At 30.5% G+C, this 20,173-nt stretch overlaps 3 protein-coding genes across 3 annotated transcripts; all 3 read right to left on the reverse strand.

The window, feature by feature from the left end:
- Positions 1-673: 673 nt before the first annotated feature.
- LOC123689283 lies at positions 674-3,193 on the reverse strand. Its single transcript, XM_045628685.1, has 4 exons — positions 2,561-3,193; positions 1,850-1,927; positions 1,324-1,471; positions 674-837 (listed from the first exon to the last, which is right to left on the reverse strand). Exons 1-4 carry the CDS (start codon positions 3,191-3,193, stop codon positions 674-676), a joined length of 1,023 nt encoding a protein of 340 aa, XP_045484641.1.
- A 2,914-nt stretch (positions 3,194-6,107) lies between these two features.
- On the reverse strand, positions 6,108-8,624 carry LOC123689297. Its single transcript, XM_045628715.1, has 4 exons — positions 7,992-8,624; positions 7,282-7,359; positions 6,778-6,925; positions 6,108-6,271 (listed from the first exon to the last, which is right to left on the reverse strand). Exons 1-4 carry the CDS (start codon positions 8,622-8,624, stop codon positions 6,108-6,110), a joined length of 1,023 nt encoding a protein of 340 aa, XP_045484671.1.
- A 1,664-nt stretch (positions 8,625-10,288) lies between these two features.
- Positions 10,289-14,301, reverse strand: LOC123689284. Its single transcript, XM_045628687.1, has 5 exons — positions 14,253-14,301; positions 12,333-12,979; positions 11,258-11,338; positions 10,522-10,669; positions 10,289-10,452 (listed from the first exon to the last, which is right to left on the reverse strand). The coding sequence occupies exons 1-5, from the start codon at positions 14,299-14,301 to the stop codon at positions 10,289-10,291; spliced, it is 1,089 nt and encodes a 362-aa protein (XP_045484643.1).
- Between the last annotated feature and the right edge of the window lie 5,872 nt (positions 14,302-20,173).

Consider the following 20,173-nt stretch of genomic DNA (forward strand, 5'->3'; position numbering starts at 1 on the left):
GGTATATGACCGATGGCTCCGTAACCTTTTTTGCAAGGCAATTACTGCAATCCTATTTTCTTTAACACTGCATTCCATATTGTAATTTGATATTCAACACAAAAAAAATGTGAAATGGCGCAAAACTGATAGAAGTTGTTAAAATAATTTTTAAAAAGCATGTGTTCCAAATTCAAAATATTTTCTTATGTAACAGTGTCTATGGCCTGACTAATTATTTAAAAAGGGGGTCGATTGAAAAACTAAGCCAATCATTTTTTTTTTAGCATTTCAGTTTACTAATTAGGTTTATATTAAATATTTATTTTTAAATACAGCTAACGAGAACGCTCTATTTCCGTTAATAAATAATGGATTAAATATGATTTAATGCATCAGAATAATATATTAAAGTACGGAGAAAATGGTGATACATCTGATCGGATTCCATTCAAAGGAAAGTTCCAAACTATGTGTAAAAATTCTTACTTTATCATTACTTGCACATTATATATTATTACTTATGTGAATATATTATATGGTAACTTACAATCAATTTCAAGCATTAAGTCATTAATCTCATAATAACTATCATCCCGAATACTTATAGTGTGAAAATTGGAATTGGAACTGATTAAGCAATTAAATACTAATAAGCTTCTATTATAATTCTATAAATAAAAGTAATTACATTTTAAAATTGAAACGAAAGCATGACAATAATGTAAGTTACTAAGAGATCGAATACAGTTACCACTTGCTTCAAATTCATTGAAATAATTCTCCATATCGTGTAGCGAGGTGGTCGTACTTCTAAATACTCCAATGTGGTGAGAATCTGGTCACGATAGGCCTCATCTTGAATGTTAATATATGAAAGTCAATATTTATAAACTTTTAACAATTAATTATTGGAACGTTCGAAGGGCTCATGGCTTACACATGCTAACTAAACATGTTAAAAACTGAAAATTTAACCTTACTGCTGTTCAACTAATATCCTAGTTTATTTACGAAACAGCGCATTTCAACTAGCGTTAATGATATCCTAGGCCCTAATTAAGCTAGTAGACTGCGGCATATATGTATATCATATACGTATTGGTTCACGGTCGTGATTCATTATGACATTTAAAAAAAAAATTATCTGTCAAACCTCATGATTCCGAACTTCAGAGCATGCTATCTACAATAAAACTCAACTAATAAGTGGTGGATTTTGATATGTTGTTAATAAAATACAAAAATACTCGTTTATAGAATGAATGTAGAACAATATTCACTAAAGTTAGAAAGAAACTTAAATACACTACTATGGTTACTACTACTAAATATAAACGTCACCTTTGCACTGCATCAACTCTGTGGAGATCAAAGACATCATCTCCTCGTACTCATTCATCGTCAGCTCAAGAAATAATGGGCCCATTAACCAGAGTACAACGTTAGTCAATGAGATAATAAGAATTGACAAAGATAATTCCCATGTGCCCTGAAAGAGACTTCGACTTTAAATAAATAAATGACAAACAAATGTTTTGATGAATTTAATGAAACAGAAAAATAATTATGGATCTTTAAATGAACCACAGCAAACAACACATAAATTTATTATAATGTATTACATGTGAATTACACCTTTAATTTAATATAATGCAGCAGTAATAAAGCATTAGAGTTTTACACAACAGTGTTGGCCAAGTGGCTTGAGCAAGCTACTCTCACCGCTGAGGTGGTAGGTTCGAATCCTACCTGTGACCAATAGACTATTTTTTTCAATTTGCGCAGAAACAGATACAGAAGTCTAAAGTAAAGACTGTTTTTTGATAGTACAGTAATGAAATTTTATTTAATTATTTTAATGACATACTTTCCAAATCCCTATCACTATGGCCGAATGTACATCAGCTAACAATGTTATAAAGTAGTAAACCAGCTCCATGCATGCCTGAAACATGTTTAATCTAAAAATCCAAGTTTACAAATTATACCTGCATGCATAATGAATTAATGAAATATGTAGAAATTTAAATATGTATATAATATACATGGTTACGTTACACGATAAAAGTCCTGTTATCAATTTTTTAATTATTTATATTGTTAATTATTATTATTTTTATATATATATATATAAGTATCTGTATCGATAGCCGATAACGTTTTTTAACATTACTACCATCACATTATTACGATTATAACATACGATACGATTGCTTAGATTGAAGGCTCCAGAAGACGTCTTGTCTTTTTTTTATAGAACAGGGGTCAAACGGGCAGGAGGCTCACCTGATGTTAAGTGATACCGCCCATGCTCATTGTCTCCGTCTTGCTTGCCCTAAATATAAAATAAACAGACAAAAGTATAATGCCATACTCCATTAAAATACTGTTATTGCAAGAATTTAGTAATTTCACTTTATTTTTTTTATGTTTATCTGTATAGGCCTGATTAAAAAATTGTTTGTAACGAAAACCAAACTACTTTAAATTACCTGTAATCTGCCTGTTTGTAAGAATATATTATATAAGAACAGTTCATATTAATTATTATAATAGCATAGGTAGATAGGATTATTACCTGCATAACTAGTATATTATGTACTTTTGTAACATTATCAAGCAATGTTTTGTACAGATGTAAGAACTTCCTTAGACAAAACTGCTTTTCATCAAGATTTCCATAAATCAACTTTGAATTCAGCCATTTCCGTAAGCATGCCATTCGTGACCACAACATCTCATATATCATAACTGAAGGCAAGTTCGATATATTTTTAGAAATCTCCGCCATTTGATTTGCGAAGAATGGAACAAATCTTTCGTTTCTCAAAATATGGCCGGTTAAATTTAAACCACTTTTAATGACTATCGAAGTAATGTAAGCGACTAGAGATGCTGATTTACGTTTTTTGAAATGAATTATTTTATCGAACGTCCTTATACCGGAATAAAATCGTGTAAAATATTCTTGTTTATTCCAAATAGCGAATATTCCGTTTATAAAAAGGAAACAAAATAAATTAACATCATGCTTAGCTTTTAGACTAGCCGCTTCAAACCCAATTGAAAAGTAAACATAAGTAGCTACACTTATATAGACAACGCAATAACATTTACATAAAAATTGAACAGTTTTTGAAGAAGAACACTCCCAATAATTGCCCACAGCGAGACGAAAATATAATATACCCTTTACTATAGAGATTTTCATAATAATTTCGTATATTTTCACTTGCCTACGATGTTACAACTGTACAAGCAATTATCAAATGAATTTGAAAACCAAACTTGTTTATTATGATTGAAGGCTTATCTGATATTTCGATCTATAATAAGGTGCACTTTCATTATTAACAAATATAGTTTAATGTTAGTGTCGTCAATGCCTCAAAAATGTATTTTACTGTATTTTAATACAAAAACAAAGAAACACTTTGAATTATTGTAATAATAAAGCTTCATTATAATAATAAATCACAAAAATTCATTTGTAACATTTTAAAAAGCTTTGAAACATAACCTGAAGGACCTGAAGAGTTGTGATGTGATAGATCTTAAGCCTTAATCCACCTGATTTATTGTCTTGGCTAGCTGTTTAAAGTTCATATCATCACACGGCCACCTGCGGCAAGGAAAGACGCAAGGCAGTGTCTTTGAAGTTAGCAGATTACTTACCAGCAGAGCACAAAACATAGTTCTAGCAGCGCACACAATAGTTCTACAGTTCCACTTAGTCTTAAGGAAGATATCTGGGGTTTTAAGTCCAGAAACTATTTTTTTTTAAATCGTAAAATGCCCTGTCAGCTTTCCGATTACAGCAGAGCATTTCTTATCAATTTCAATAAATAAGGTCTCATTAAAACAACCAATTAAATTGTAAAAGTTCCCTATCTTCTTTAATCAGTTTGGCCACGAATCTTTGGATTTACGCATTGTTTCCAAGGGAAATTTTGCCACTACTTGCTCCAAATATTTTTTATGAGACTCAATGTCAGAAAGAGTAGGCCAAACCTCTCCTCTAAAACTGACCATAATTTGAAGTCTAAAGGGTTGAGGTCTGGGCTAGATGAGGGCCAGTCTTCAACTGTTATAAAATTCGGAACGTTTTTTCTGGAATGTCCACGGTATATTTAAAAAAATCTTTCGCTGAGTCGTCTGATAACATCGTTTACGACTGTATCTTGGTATACTTTGGAATTAAGTTTTTACTCCTTTTTCACAAACAACGCCTCGCTTTTTGCTTCCTAATGGGCGTCCGACGAATTCTGGATTAAACAGCATTAAAACCCATCGTAGCTCTAACAGCAGCTGCCTGCTGTTAGAGCTACCGATCTTTTCTCGACATACGAACATAAAGCTGATACCAAGATTTTGAAGTGTACGGTATATGACCGACGGCGCCATAACTTTTTCTCTGCAACCCTATTTTCTTTAACACTCAATTCCATGTTGTTACTTGATAATAGACATGAAAAAATGTGAAATGGTGCAAAACCGAAAGACATAATATTTAAAATAATTAAAAAGATAAAAAATCTTAAAATTTTTTAATGTAACAGTGTTTATGGCCTGACTAGATATTAGATATTTATAGGAGGTTGATTTAAAAACTAAGCCAATACATTTTTAACTATTTGTTAATTAGGTTTATATAAATATTTATACTTAACCACATTAAATGATATCTGTTTCCTTCAATAAATAATGGATTAAATATGCTTCAATACATCAGAATAATATATATAAGTACGGAGAAAATGGTCGGATTGCATTCAAAGGAAAGTTTCAATCTAAGAGTAAAAATTCTTACTTTATCTAACCTGGATATGTAACCTGGATATATGGTAACTTAAAATCAGAACAAACATAAAGTTAAAAATCTCATAATAACTATAATCCCTTACGAATACTTATTGTGTTAAAAATCGGAAAATACGTGAAATTGATTTAACTGATTAAGTAACTAACTACTAATAAGAAACTATTATAATTCTACAAGCAGACTCGGCCAAGCGTTGCTGTGGCTAAGGTTTTTGTAATATTACATAGTAGTAAGCTATTCAAGGGAACTGATGAGTAAGGTAGATAGCTTATGTGAAACGTTGGTACTTTTAACACAGCGCCATCTGTTAGATACAATATCAAATAATAAACAAATAATTTGCAATAAAATAAAATTGCGACTATAATTTGAGATTTAAACTATCCTATTTCTTAAGTTGTATCGAACTGCACATGGTGTGTGAATTTTATTATAATCGGTTAAGTGGTTTAGGAGTCCATTGAGGACAAACATTGTGAAACGAGATTTATATATATTAAGATAAGTAATTCCATTTTATAATTGGAATGCAATCAGTACAATAATATATGTTACTAATAATAAGCTACTATTATATCAAATCAAATCAAAATATCTTTATTCATATAGGTAAACATGTGCACTTATGAACGCCAAGAAAAACAACTTAAATTAATTTTAAATTTACATTTACAACCAGTTCGCAGGTTTGCGTAAAGCTTGACTCTCAGTCAAGGGCGTAGAGCGGGTAAGAAGAACTGGCAAGAAACTTTCCGCCACTCTTTTCAATCGCCAAGTTTTTAATACAAATTGTTTCAACTGGAGCAAATCATCCCAAGGATTAGGATCATTTAAGTATTATTCACATTTATAAAAGGCTTTATTAATTAATTTACTTTTGACAAAGACTTTGGATTTATTTAGTGATAGTTCTCTAATTTATAATAATTATATAAATAAAAGTAATTACATTGTATTATTGGAACGAAAGCAGTACAATAATATATGTTACTACTAATAAGAAACTATTATAATTCTATTAATAAAAGTAATTCCATTTTATAATTTGAACGAAATCAGTACAATAATGTATGTTACTACTTACTACTAATACGCAACTATTATAATTCTATAAATAAAAGTAATTCTATTTTATAATTTGAACGAGAGCAGTACAATAATATGTATTACTACCAATAAGCTACTATTATAATTCTATAAATAAAAGTAATTCCATTTTATAATTGAAACGAAAGCAGTACAATAATATATGTTACTACTAATAAGCTACTCTTATAATTGTAAAAATAAAAGAAATTCCATTTTATAATTGGAACGAAAGCAGTACAATAATGTAAGTTACTAGGAGATCGAATACAGTTACCACTTGCTTCAAATTCATTGAAATAATTCTCCATATCGTGTAGCGAGGTGGTCGTACTTCTAAATACTCCAATGTGGTGAGAATCTGGTCACGATAGGCCTCATCTTGAATGTTAATATATGAAAGTCAATATTTATAATCTTTTAACGACTAATTATTGCAACGTTCGAAGGGCTCATGGCCTACACATGCTAACTAAACGTGTTAAAAACTTAAAATTTAACCTTACTGCCGTTCAATTAACATCCTAGTTTATTTACGAAACAGCGCCGTTAAACTAGCGTTAATGATATCGTAGGCCAGTGATTGAATGGCTAATTAAGCTAGTAGGCTGCGGCATATATGTACATCATATTCGTATTGGTTCATGGTCGTGATTCATTATGACATTTAAAAAAATAAACTATCTGTCAAACCTCATGATTCCGAACTTCAGAGCATGTTATCTACAATAAAACTCAACTAAAAATAATTGGTGGATTTTGACACGTTGTTAATAAAATACAAAATTACTCGTTTTTAGAATGAATGTAGAACAATATTCACTAAAGTTAGATAGAAGAAACTTAAATACACTGCTATGGTTACTACTACTAAATATAAACGTCACCTTTGCACTGCATCAACTCTGTGGAGATCAAAGACATCACCTTCTCGTACTCATTCAGCGTCAGCTCAAGAAATAATGGGCCCAATAACCAGAGCACAACGTTAATCAATGAGATAATGAGAATTGACAAAGATATTTCCCATGTGCCCTGAAAGAGACTTCGACTTTAAGTAAATAAATGTCAAACAAATGAACATAATGAAACAGCAAAAAATAATAATGGCTATTGAAATGAACCACAGCAAACAACGCTTAAATTTATTATAATGTGGCATTATACCTTCAATTTAAAATAATGAAGCAGTAATAAGTCTGAAGCGTTAGAGTTTTACACATAACAAATCAGTGTCGGCCAAGTGGCTTGAGCGAGCTACTCTCACCGCTGAGGTGGTAGGTTCGAATCCAAGTTGTGATCAATAGACATTTTTTAATTGAATTGAATTTAAAAGACTATATTTTGATTGTACAGTAATGAAATTTTCTGTAATTATTTTAATGACATACTTTCCTAATCCCTAAAACTATCGCCGAATGTACATCAGCTAACAATGTTATAAAGTAGTAAACCAACTCCATGCATGCCTGAAACATGTTTAATCTAAAAATCCAAGTTTACAAATTATACCTGCATGCATAATGAATTATTAATGAAATATGTAGAAATTTAAATATGTATATAATATACATGGTTACGTTACACGATAAAAGTCCTGTTATCAATTTTTTAATTATTTATATTGTTAATTATTATTATTTTTATATATATATAAGTATCTGTATCGATAGCCGATAACGTTTTTTAACATTACTACAATCACATTATTACGATTATAACATACGATACGATTGCTTAGATTGAAGGCTCCAGAAGACGTCTTGTCTTTTTTTTATAGAACAGGGGTCAAACGGGCAGGAGGCTCACCTGATGTTAAGTGATACCGCCCATGCTCATTGTCTCCGTCTTGCTTGCCCTAAATATAAAATAAACAGACAAAAGTATAATGCCATACTCCATTAAAATACTGTTATTGCAAGAATTTAGTAATTTCACTTTATTTTTTTTATGTTTATCTGTATAGGCCTGATTAAAAAATTGTTTGTAACGAAAACCAAACTACTTTAAATTACCTGTAATCTGCCTGTTTGTAAGAATATATTATATAAGAACAGTTCATATTAATTATTATAATAGCATAGGTAGATAGGATTATTACCTGCATAACTAGTATATTATGTACTTTTGTAACATTATCAAGCAATGTTTTGTACAGATGTAAGAACTTCCTTAGACAAAACTGCTTTTCATCAAGATTTCCATAAATCAACTTTGAATTCAGCCATTTCCGTAAGCATGCCATTCGTGACCACAACATCTCATATATCATAACTGAAGGCAAGTTCGATATATTTTTAGAAATCTCCGCCATTTGATTTGCGAAGAATGCACCATTTCTTTCGTTTATCAAAATATGGCCCGTTAAATTGAAGCCACTTTTAATGACTACCAAAGTAATGTAAGCGACTAGAGATGCTGATTTGCGTTTTGTGAAATGAATTATTTTGTCTATTGTCTTTATACCGGAATAAAATCTTGTAAAATATTTTTGTTTATTCCAAATACCGAAAATCCCGTTTATAATAAGGAAACAAAATAAATTAACATCATACTTAGCTTTTAGACTAGCCGCTTCAAACCCAATTGAAAAGTAAACATAAGTAGCTACACTTATATAGACAACGCAATAACATTTACATGAAAATTGAACAGTTTTTGAAGAAGAACACTCCCAATAATTACCCACAGCGAGACGAAAATATAATATACCCTTTACTATAGAGAAATTCATGATAATTTCGTATATTTTCACTTGCCTACAATGTTACAACTGTATAAGCTATTATCAAATGAATTTGAAAACTAAACTTGTTTATTATGAATGAAGACTTATCTGATATTTCGATCTATAATAAGGTGCACTTTCATTATTAACAAATATAGTTTTATGTCAAAAATATTATGTAAATATTTATGTTAAAAACAAAGAAACAGTTTGAATGATACAATCATTCTTTGTTTTTGTATATAATTTATTATTATATATTTGTGATAATAATAAAGCACGAGAAATTCAATTGTAATATTTAAAAAAAGCTTTGACACATAACCCGCAGGACCTGAAGAGTTGTGTTGTGACAAGTCTTAAGGTTTAAAGTTTAATCCACGTGATTTATTGTCTTGGCTAGCTGTTTTAAGTTCAAATAATCACAGGGCCACTTGTGGCAAGGAAAGGCGCAAGGTGTGGTGTCTGTGAAGTTAGCAGAGTAGAGCTTACCAGTAGATTTTTAGCAGCACACACAATAGTTATACAGTACATATGCCCTTACGATTTAAAAATATATATTTTTTAGTTAGCTTCCCGATCACAACATAGCATTTCTTATCGATTTCGGTAAATAAGGTCTCATTAGAACAGAGAGAGACAAAACGAAATAATAAGCATATTGTTTTATATTATTAACAAATATTATATAGGTACACTAAATATTTACCATATTTTTTGTTAATGTACAATATGGTATATACTATCAGGAACTATAGAACTATTGTGTGTGCTGCTAGAACTTAGTGCTCTGCTATCTTCACATACACCAAGGCGTGTGTACACACACAAAATCGACCGTTCCATTTCTCAGATAGTTATGTGCTAACCTCTGCATAACTTCATTTAGCGGCAATGATACGGTTTTAGGCTATGGCCTCTTGCATTGGCAATTATACCGGCCTGTATTCAGCGTTTAGCCCCAATTATCCCCCGTGGACTACGAAGCGTTTCTATTTGAAAATAGTATTGTATAACTCATCGTAGTTATAATAATATGTAAGCATGTCATACACGTAAACTCTATAGTAATTGAACATACTACTAACGATGATTAGCTGCAAAAGGTAAATACTATTCATAAAATTAATGTAAGTTATCAATGTTAATTTATCCTACAAACACAAACTGCGTTTCATATTCCGGTCTTAGATGACCCTTAAGCCAATAAATAATAATAGCTATATAATAGATAATAATATTAATTTTGGTAAATAGGTAAATGTCATGTATTCTATGAAAGAGTTTTGGAATTATCTGTATTATCTGTAGTATTATTTTGACCTTTGATTTAACAAACTTACACAAATGAAAAACAGTATAGTGCTAATATTTTTATATTACTTAAACACAACTTTTCGACATGCACAAACAAATATCGTCTTCATTAAGAATAAAAATATGTTTAATTTTAATTAAATATCGGTATAACAATTATTCAACACGCCAAGTAAAATAAATCTCTCTATCCATAGCGGAATTAATAATATCGAATTTATTAATAGACTGTCTAGTACTAAAACTACACAATACTAAAAACACACAATTACAATGTAAATTACAACTATTCAAAACACCTCTAAAGTTAAACATAAAACTATTAATGAATGGTCGATAACTCTTATGTCAATTCAAAATTGAAATGAAAGCAGTACAATAATATAAGTCACAAGTAGTTGCACAATAGTAACAACTAGTTTCAAATTCACAGTTACAATCCGCCATACTGTGAAGCGAGGAGGTCGAACTTCTAAGTACTCCAATGTGGTAAGAATCTGCTCCCGATAGGTTCTATCTACAGAACATATTTTATTTTCAATCGTACATCATATTTTATAATTCATAAATTAAACTGTCATATTACCTTTGCACTGTATTAACTCTGTGGTAATCAAAGACATCAGCTTATCATATTCATGAAGTGTCAGCTCAAGAAACAGTGGACCAATTATCATGACCACAAAATCTAACATTGAGGTCACTAAAATTGACAGGGAAATTCTTAATGTTACCTAAAACACACCCCAGGTTTGAGTAAGAACTAGTCATTAAATAATATTTTTACAATCAACTTTTTAATTCTCATATCAGTCAAGTATAGATAGATCTACAATCAATACTCGGAGCGTTAACTCGTGTTAGAAGCGTTAACTACAATACTCAAATCACAGATTATTATTCATTATTTTTGAATGTCACCTGTGATATAATAACCTAGTCCTTGATAATGCATTTATTAGAATTGTTTGAGTGGTTAATTGGTTAAATATTTTTTTATGTAATAGGGAAACGAGCGGGATGTTAAGGCTCACCTGATTTTAAGTGATGCCCATGGACACTCACAATGCCAAAAGAAACGCAAGTGCGTTGCAGGAATTTTAAGAATCAATAATACTAATATTAATAATACATAATATGACTCCGGACTGGGTTTTATGAATTTATAAATATGGTATCAAATTATGTAAATAAACTTTAAAAACTTTTTTTAACAATAAGTTTAAGCTATATCTTCGATTAAGGTTATTCAGATAAGAAAGATCAGGTGTAAATAAGTACTGGTATTATTTCTATAGGTGAGTTACTATTTGAAAACGTACGTTTCCCGATAACATCATCGCTATAGAAGAATGCGTATCAAATAATAGTTTCGTCAAATGGTAAACCAGCTCGATGAAAGTCTGAAACAAGTGTTCCGTTTTAAAAAAAAGAATATACTACAAATTTTACGTAACAATGCATTCATAATTGATAAATTTACGTTTTCCTTATAAAATCGTGCCAGATTTAGGGCCTGTTTCACAATGTATGGATAAAGTACCAAATAGCTATGCAACATATAAATTATTCGAAAGATAAAAGTTCCAAATATTCGATAGATACTTTATTTTATAATATTAGATACTTCGCGTTTCATGACGAATAGCGATATCTGACAGTCGTGAAACGCAACAATAGTGTTTATCTTCCAATAACTAATAAATAGCTTATTTGGAACTTATCCGGACATTGTGAAACAGGCCCTAACCTTTAGTATTTCAACAAATTTATGAGTACACTAGCGGATCCGACAGACGTTGTCCTGTCTATACGTCTTTAATTTGAAAATTTCAAACTTTTTTTAATAAGCTAAAACATTCTGGACCATTTTGATGAAAATTATTATTCAAATGTTATGACAATATCTAACGATCCAGCACATGGTCTACAATAACACAATGATAACAAAACTTTTTTTTAATTTGATCGCAGCGCTAACTGTCGGGACAGACTAAAATTAAAATTCGAATATTATTTAAAATTTGACAGTGCGATGGTAGCGCCGTCTGTCGGATCCAATGTAAAACATTCCAAAATCAACAACTACTAATTAATTAAAAAAAACATTGTCCAGCGGACAAAATTGTGAATCTAAACCATTCTCGATCTCTCAATCTCCACGAACACACACAAAAAATTTCATCAAAATTGGTCCAGTCGTTTAGGAGGAGTTCAGTCACATACACACGCACACAAGAAATATATATATTAAGATAATATTATTACGGACAACGAACAATAAAGTTAAGTCATCTGGTATACGAAACTAAAAATATTTTTTTTTTAGTATATTGATTTTAAAAGCAAACCAAATAACAATAATAACAGTTCAATTTTAATTAGGTAGAATATTACCTGTAAAACTAGTATATTATATACTTTGGTAACATTATCAAGCAATGTTTTGTACAAATGCAAGAACTTCCTTAGACAAAACTGCTTTTCTTCAAGATTTCCGTGAATGAACTTTGAATTCAGCCAGTTTCGTAGAAATGCCATTCGTGACCACAACATTTCATATATCATAACTGAAGGCAAGTATGATACAGTTTTTGAAATATCCGCCATTTGAATTGCAAAAGATAGAATAAATTTCAGGTTCAAAAACACCAATATATTACCAGCACTTTTAATGGCTATCAAAATAAGGTAAGCGATTAGCCAAGCTGAATTAGGTTTTTTGAAATGAATAATTTTGTCTACGGTCCTTATACCGGAATAAAATCTTGTAAAATACTCTTGTTTATTCCAAATAGCGATTGCTCCATTTATAATAAAGAAAAAAAAGAAAAACGCATCATTATAAACTTTGAGACCATACTCTGCTAACCCATCTGAAAAGTTCAAATAAGTAGATACGGTAATATACATAACACAATACAATTTACACAAAAACTGAACAATTTTTGATGAACTACACTCCCAATAATTACCCACAGCGAGACGAAAGTATAATATACCCTTAATTACAGACATTTTCACGATGGTTATGCAGAACTTTACTGACTGACCATGTATCTATTGTATAGGCAATTATCAAATGGATTCGAAACCTAATCTTTAATCAGATGCACTTTCGGTATTAAAGCTTATATTATACATTTCATATTCTGAAGGTCTTCAGTACAATGTAGTATTTTTTCCATGTCCAGGCAAGGTTATTATAATGACACTCTGACATTACAATTAATGAGTCTCTTCGTTCTTTATCGGTAAAAGAATCGAATGTCCCCGTTTGCTTATGGCTTATGTAGAGTAGACTACGCAGTACTTATTAAAATAAACGCAAATTTATTACAATATTTACACAACTTGGCGATTTTTAACATTAATTTAATATTAAACATCGGTTTGCTGAAGTTATAAATTCAATAGTTGCAATATCTAGATATCACAAAGCAATTTTCACAAATTTCATTCAAGCACTGACAATTTGAGTCATAAACTAGGTACAGAATATCATTAGAAGCGGAAACTTGAGCGCTTAGTAATGAAACCACATTTTATAGGATAATATTTAGTTTCGAACGACACTATATGTATTTAATAAGAATAATCGTCTTCTCATTAAAGTGCTATAAAATAATATTTTTTTAAACTCTTATAGTCAGGTTACATAGTAAATAGTTTAATCATATTTACATTATAACCAAAAAAGATTAGATGAAACATAAAACAAATGGTATTTATTATATTGTATGAGAAAAAATATTATTTATCTTAACTTTTATGGTAATGGTTTTACCGAACACCATATACAACGTACATATGTTCTACCTAAAAATAAACCAAAGCTGAGTTGACGAAATGAAACTACTTACGCTACTCAGAACCTAATCAAACTGATGTAAACTCTGAAAAATTCATGAGCATACTGATACTGAATATGCCATTGACACTGTAGCACACGGACTTTAAAAACAACCAACTTCCGGAAATTATCAGAACATTTTTTTATTCGATAATTCTATTTGCTTTAGTGAAGTAAAGGAAATTGCCTTACAAAGCTCATAATAGTATATTTGTTGTATAATACTACAAATCCATTATTTATGTTTATCTCACACACTGTTTTATTGTTTTTTTTTATTACCCTTTAATGCTTTATATTCTACGGTTTTGATATTTGTAAATATGTGAGGAACATGTACACCAACAATACAATAAAATACCTGTTTAGTAATTTTATTCTGGGAGTACAATGACTTCACATATAAATATTTAACGAATGTATACAAATATTAAAAATTCTATTTTAACAGAGTGTGGAGTTACTTGCGAATTCTTCTCCACACGAATCTATCTTTTGGAAGGCTAGAAGCATCTTTATATTTTCTTTAGTACAAACTTATTTATTAATACACTAATATCAAATCTTAATATATATATTTCTTGTGTGCGTGTGTATGTGACTGAACTCCTCCTAAACGACTGGACCGATTTAGACGAAATTTTTTGTGTGTGTTCAAGGGGATCTGGGAATGGTTTAGATTCATAATTTTGTCCGCTGGACAATGTTTTTTTAATTAATTTTCAATTTAATAGTTGTTGTTGATTTTGGAATGTTTTACATTGGATCCGACAGACGGCGCTACCATCGCAGTGTCAAATTTTAAATAATATTCGAATTTTAATTTTAGTCTGTCCCGAAATTTAAAAAAAGTTTTGTTATCATTGTGTTATATCGTGTGTGACCATGTGCTGGATCGTTAGATATTGTCATAACATTTGAATAATAATTTTCATCAAAATGGCTTATTAAAAATTGAAATTTTGAAATTAAAGACGTGTAGACAGGACAACGTCTGTCGGATCCGCTAGTAATATTAATAAATTTAATATTATAATATAATATTACTGTAATTAAAACTGATAAAGTCATTATACTATGTACAGGAACCGTGCCATAATATCATTCATTTTTGCAATTCGTACCTTTTTACTTTTATGATAATTTTTCATACTTTTTGTTTTCCCCGTATGTATACCACGTAAGAAGCTATGCTTTCCGTAGCACCATTAAAACACGCAGGATCAGATGAATCTTGCCATTCGCCGGGATTTTATAACTTGAATACATAATTTATGGCTGGAGCCAGCTCACAGCGGAAACTAGCGCCTTCATAACCCTTACGTTTCCATCCGGGAATAAAAGATGGCGCTGAGAGTTATTTGAATTAGGGCTTAACTTTATTTCGCTTTTTGCTAGCTCTCCCATGTTCTGTGAATACTGGATTTTCTGGCTTTATAGTTGAGTGGAGTTTTTCTACTCGCTGTAGTAATTTTAGTTTAAATTGTCTCGAATATTGCTAGTAATCATAAAAAATATTTATATCTATATGTTTTATTGTTATTAATCTAATATATAAAATTCTCGTGTCACGGTGTTTTTAATTAAACTCCTCCGCAATGGCTCGACGATTTTCGTGGTCGCCAGCCTTAATTCCTTTTTTTGACAATTTTTTTTTTAATTTGTTTTATACTATAACGGTTAACTCCTATTTTTTATTTGCTAATTAAAATTTAAGACTAAAATTCTAAAGTTTATTTAGAGACGCGGGGACAGCTAGTAAACATTTAAAATAATATTGATGTAAAAGAGACTCTTTTACATCAATATTATTTTAAAGGGCCTGTTTTACAATGTATGGATAAAGTGCAAAATAGCTATGCAACACATAAATTATTCGAAAGATAAAAGTTCTAAATAAGATACTTCACATTTCATGACGTATAGTGCTATCTGACAGTCGTGAAACGCAAAAATACTATTTATCCTACCAATAAGTAATAAATAGCTTATTTGGAACTTATCCGGACATTGTGAAACAGGCCCTAACTTTAGTTACCATAGCTATACATTGCCGCCGCTTATAATTTTAAAATTAGAATACTCTTAAATTAACTAACCATTATATAAGAACCGCATTTTATGAATAAATTAGTTTTTTTTCCAGGGCACACAATGATACATCGCATTTAAAATTTATGTACAAAATAGTTAAAAATACATTAAAAACATCATTTACATGACATACACGAAACCGAATTAAGTCATTGCAAATTGTGAATAATGCGACATCGCGATGCCAAGCGAAAATGTATGAAATTATATGAATTATTCATATTCAGCTTTCCGATAGCTACGGAACCAGTTTAACTTGATCCTCGGATAATAAAAATTTTCTTTGTTGTTCTTTTAATAAAGAACGCAAGCAACGTATTATTTAAATTTTGTCTGGATCGTTTGAAAGAAAGTTTTAAATTTTCTTTTATTATTAACAAAAACACTTATCGAATGAAAGATGTATGCTTGTTACGCAGTGGTGTCTTTAAGGTTTGATTAACATATTTGTTATTGTTTTTTTTGATCACGATCATGAAAGCATTAATATTTAGCATTCAAAGTATTTATGCCTCGTTTAGATAATAATTATTTTTTGTATGCATTTTTTAATAAGCTCCCAACAAAAAATGGGTTGGTAGGATGTGTCTGCTAAAAGCTAAAGATCTTATGATTCTAAAATCGGAGGCAGAAAACCTTAAATAGCTTTTGCAATATACTAATGGCACAGCCAAGTTGGTTAAAATATTTAATACGTTGTGCTACGTTAATTTGTTTTACTAAGGTGAATATGAAATATTTATTAATATGAAATGATGACAGGGACCAATTTATTCTGGTCGATGTTTTGTATTACTGTAATGGATACATCAATCTTATTGAGATTACTCGGCTGGCATTTTTTGAATCAGCACGGTTTTTGGGGCTGAAAGGAATTCTTTTATGTATGTGTAATAAATATGATATTGTGTCATTTGTTCGAGATATCAAGCTTTTATTAACTTTACAGTAAAAATGTGTCAATAAAATACTTGCCTGTTTTGTTCTTTAGTGACGTAAAAGTGGATAGGAATAGAGGCTCACTGACATTAATGATAGGGTGGACTAGTGGCTATAGCAATTAAATAAAACGTTAGTGATACTTGTAACATTGTGTTTACTTGTATAAGAGAAAATATAAAATTAATCTATAAATGACAACGCACATAAAAAGTAAAGAAAACATAATCCAAATTCAAACGTAGTGCATCATAGACATATGTGGACAGCACCTTCCAACAATTAAGTGATACCGCCGCCCATGGTCACACATTGCCAGAAGGCTTTCAAGTGCGTTGCCAGCCTTTCAAGAATTGGTACGCTCTTTTCTTCAAGGAACCTAAGTCGAAGTGGTTTGGAAATACTTCAGTGTGGTTTCACATAACGGTGGTGAGCGGCAAAAACTGCTCAAATACTTAAATAAACTAAGTGGACATAAAGGCTTTCAAACTCGCATCTGTTTGTTTTAAAAAAAATTATAAGCAAATACATAAAAAAAAACTAGTGGTGTTACTTTCTTTTCTTTTTTGTTTTTGTTTCGTAATTATATTTATATTCGTATTGTTTTGTTTTTGTAATAGAGAAGTATCCGCCTTTTGCGTCAGACGCACGCCGTCGATTTTTCGATGTTGTCAACGTACGCAGTGCCTAATGTATACATCATGTACAAAATCTTCGACCGGGGACCGAACTACGACTTCACCGATGAAAGTTATGTTTGTATATATCGGCAAGCAAGGAGCATTTTGGATTATAAACCCTAAACGTAATAAACAATAAAATTTTCAAAGAACAATAACTCGGATTGTATAAACAAATAAAATTTCCGTAAGCTATTAAAATATTTTATCTCTTATGAATATAATCCGCGTTTTATGGCTATCTTAAATTTGAACCATTTTAAGGGCAATAATAAGATGGTATAAAATCGTAAGACACCCTTAAAAGGATTATCTTTGTCAGCTACACCTTTTTTATTTCAAGGGTGTAATTGGTATAGGCCCTTTTAAAACAATACATAAAAATTCCCCTTTCAAACTTTTAATGATATCAGCGTATTTTACTTGGCTGCGTGTTTTATTACTGAAAGTATAATGCGATAACTGTTTAAGTACCATCCTAACAAAAAAACAACTTTATAAAAAAACCACACTACATCATTTTTTTTCTTTTATTTTTTTTTATCAAAACATGGACAAACATTGAGAACAATATCAACAAATCACCTATTTTTTTAACAGTATGTTGGCGATCATAGAAAATGCCACTCTTGCCAAGAGCCCTTGCTCTAGCCCACATTGCCAATTGAACCACAAAGTCTCTCAAACTGGTAACGGTAGGAGTTAGTGATGGCAGGAAAAGAACAAGTAAAGAAAATTATAGTCTCTCTGGTCTCATGCCTAATGCCCTAATACTAGTCAATACCAGACCAGTATTGAGGAAGTCAGCATACGAAGGTACAACACGAACTTTTAATGTAGTAATTTGGTTATTTTATCGGCTGCAGAATTCTTGATCACATATGACGCAAACGAACGCATTTTGATGAAATAGCCGCCCTTGTAAATAAATATAGATTTTAAACAACTAATACTATTTATCGACAATATCATTGATCATTTTGTTACTTAATGTTACAAAATATGATGAAAAATTATTACAACTGTTATGTTCACTGCGAAATGGAGTTGTCAGGTTTAAAATGTAAATCATTTTCCTGATACCTAAATTTTCCACGACACGATGAAATTTGAAGCATCAATCATCTTAGTCTCTAGAGACCAGAGTTCAAAACTTAAATTAAGTACGCTTTATCGTTTGGAGACTGAATTTCGTCCAATTTAACAAATTTTGAGTGACGAAATTTATTACAATAAATTTTGAAAATGTTTATACACTTTTTAAATGAAATGTTTTAGAACTATAAATAAATGGTTATATAATAACACTTAAAGCACGCGACGGTCTCTAATTAATACGAAATTAGTCAAAACTCAGTCTACATGTGGTCATAAATTGTTATTGAGTTGCCGGTAATACCACTAGACGTTCCGTATTTATATAGACTAACGAATATATAGACTTGCCAGAACTCTCTTTTATTATCTATTTCGTATTAGTAGCTTTAAAAAGAGTAGTTTTAGCCTAGATCCTAATGAATATGCGTGCGATTCTTAAGCCTCGGGTGGTACGATCGAACCCCGGCTAGGGAAGTTTTTAAGTACAAAATTAATTCATGCTCGGATTATGAAAACATACATCGCGTGGAAACCGTCATATCTTACTCATTATCTTAACTTAAAAATTGACAGCTATTATCTATTTGTTTTAAGTAATCTCAGTAACGAAACTGCAACTAGGAACACTTCTTTCGATAATATAATTAAGAATGATGTTTGTAAATATTTTGATAACTGTTTTACATTAGGCATGTACAGTTTATATGACTACCGGTAAGTATATATATAACTAAGTATATCAGAACTGCCTGAAGTGTCTAAAAGTTTAAGCTCTATATGGAAATGAATAAAGAGCTTAAAACTGACAGTGATATATCGACAACAACACAAACAAATGCTCTTACTAATTTATTCGGACAATGCATTGGCATTTTCAGTGCAGGTTTACTAATATAAAAATATTTTTCTGATTGCTTTTCTGATATTTTTTTCCCTGCTTTTATATTAAAAATAACATCGTAAAGATTAGTCAGTCAATATAATTACAATATTTTGTCTCTTCAGCACAGTTTAAAACAGCACAGTGTAAGAGATGACGGTTTCGTTTCTATTTTTTTTTAGCTCATATATTCCATGAACCCGATAGATCTCAGTTATATTCGTATTAAACCTACTAAAAGTGGGTTAATTAAGCATAGCTCACAAATCTCTCTAAACAACAAGAACTGATTGCAATGTAAAAGCATTAACACCTTGGGCAATAAAAAATGTTATTATTTCAAAATCTGGGTGATAGCCTATTGGACTTTATAGTTAACCTGTACAATATATTTATTTATATGTATATTTATAGGAAAACAAGTATCTTTCCACAAGAACAGAACTGTAAATGAAGTAGATAGAAAGAAATCGTTTTAAGTTGAGGAGAATCTTAATAATTTTCGAACTTACACACTCTTAATTAATACTTATGATTATCAATAAGCCTAAAATAGTTGCATATTCGGTTACTATGTTTTTATTTCAATAACAGAAAGTAATTTTAACCATATATATAGATAGATGAATAATAGTGGTTACAATGTAATGGAGTATCAGATAATAATATGTGTAATTCAAGCCTACCGCTAAGT

Source organism: Pieris rapae, chromosome 6 (assembly GCF_905147795.1).
Source record: "Pieris rapae chromosome 6, ilPieRapa1.1, whole genome shotgun sequence".
Taxonomy (NCBI): domain Eukaryota; kingdom Metazoa; phylum Arthropoda; class Insecta; order Lepidoptera; family Pieridae; genus Pieris; species Pieris rapae.

What these genes read in the sequence shown, in the direction of transcription:
- LOC123689297 (XM_045628715.1), bottom strand. Translation starts at nt 8,624, where the DNA reads ATGAATTTCTCTATAGTAAAGGGTATATTATATTTTCGTCTCGCTGTG. An exon ending in ATAATATACTAGTTATGCAG is followed by an intron (nt 7,360 to 7,991) that starts GTAATAATCCTA and finishes AACATGTTTCAG; the next exon opens with GCATGCATGGAGTTGGTTTA. An exon ending in TAGTTTTAGGGATTAGGAAA is followed by an intron (nt 6,926 to 7,281) that starts GTATGTCATTAA and finishes AGTCTCTTTCAG; the next exon opens with GGCACATGGGAAATATCTTT.
- LOC123689284 (XM_045628687.1), bottom strand. Translation starts at nt 14,301, where the DNA reads ATGCTTCTAGCCTTCCAAAAGATAGATTCGTGTGGAGAAGAATTCGCA. An exon ending in CGATGATGTTATCGGGAAAC is followed by an intron (nt 10,670 to 11,257) that starts GTACGTTTTCAA and finishes GGTGTGTTTTAG; the next exon opens with GTAACATTAAGAATTTCCCT. An exon ending in AGAGTTAATACAGTGCAAAG is followed by an intron (nt 10,453 to 10,521) that starts GTAATATGACAG and finishes TATGTTCTGTAG; the next exon opens with ATAGAACCTATCGGGAGCAG.
- LOC123689283 (XM_045628685.1), bottom strand. Translation starts at nt 3,193, where the DNA reads ATGAAAATCTCTATAGTAAAGGGTATATTATATTTTCGTCTCGCTGTG. An exon ending in ATAATATACTAGTTATGCAG is followed by an intron (nt 1,928 to 2,560) that starts GTAATAATCCTA and finishes AACATGTTTCAG; the next exon opens with GCATGCATGGAGCTGGTTTA. An exon ending in AGAGTTGATGCAGTGCAAAG is followed by an intron (nt 838 to 1,323) that starts GTGACGTTTATA and finishes TTAACATTCAAG; the next exon opens with ATGAGGCCTATCGTGACCAG.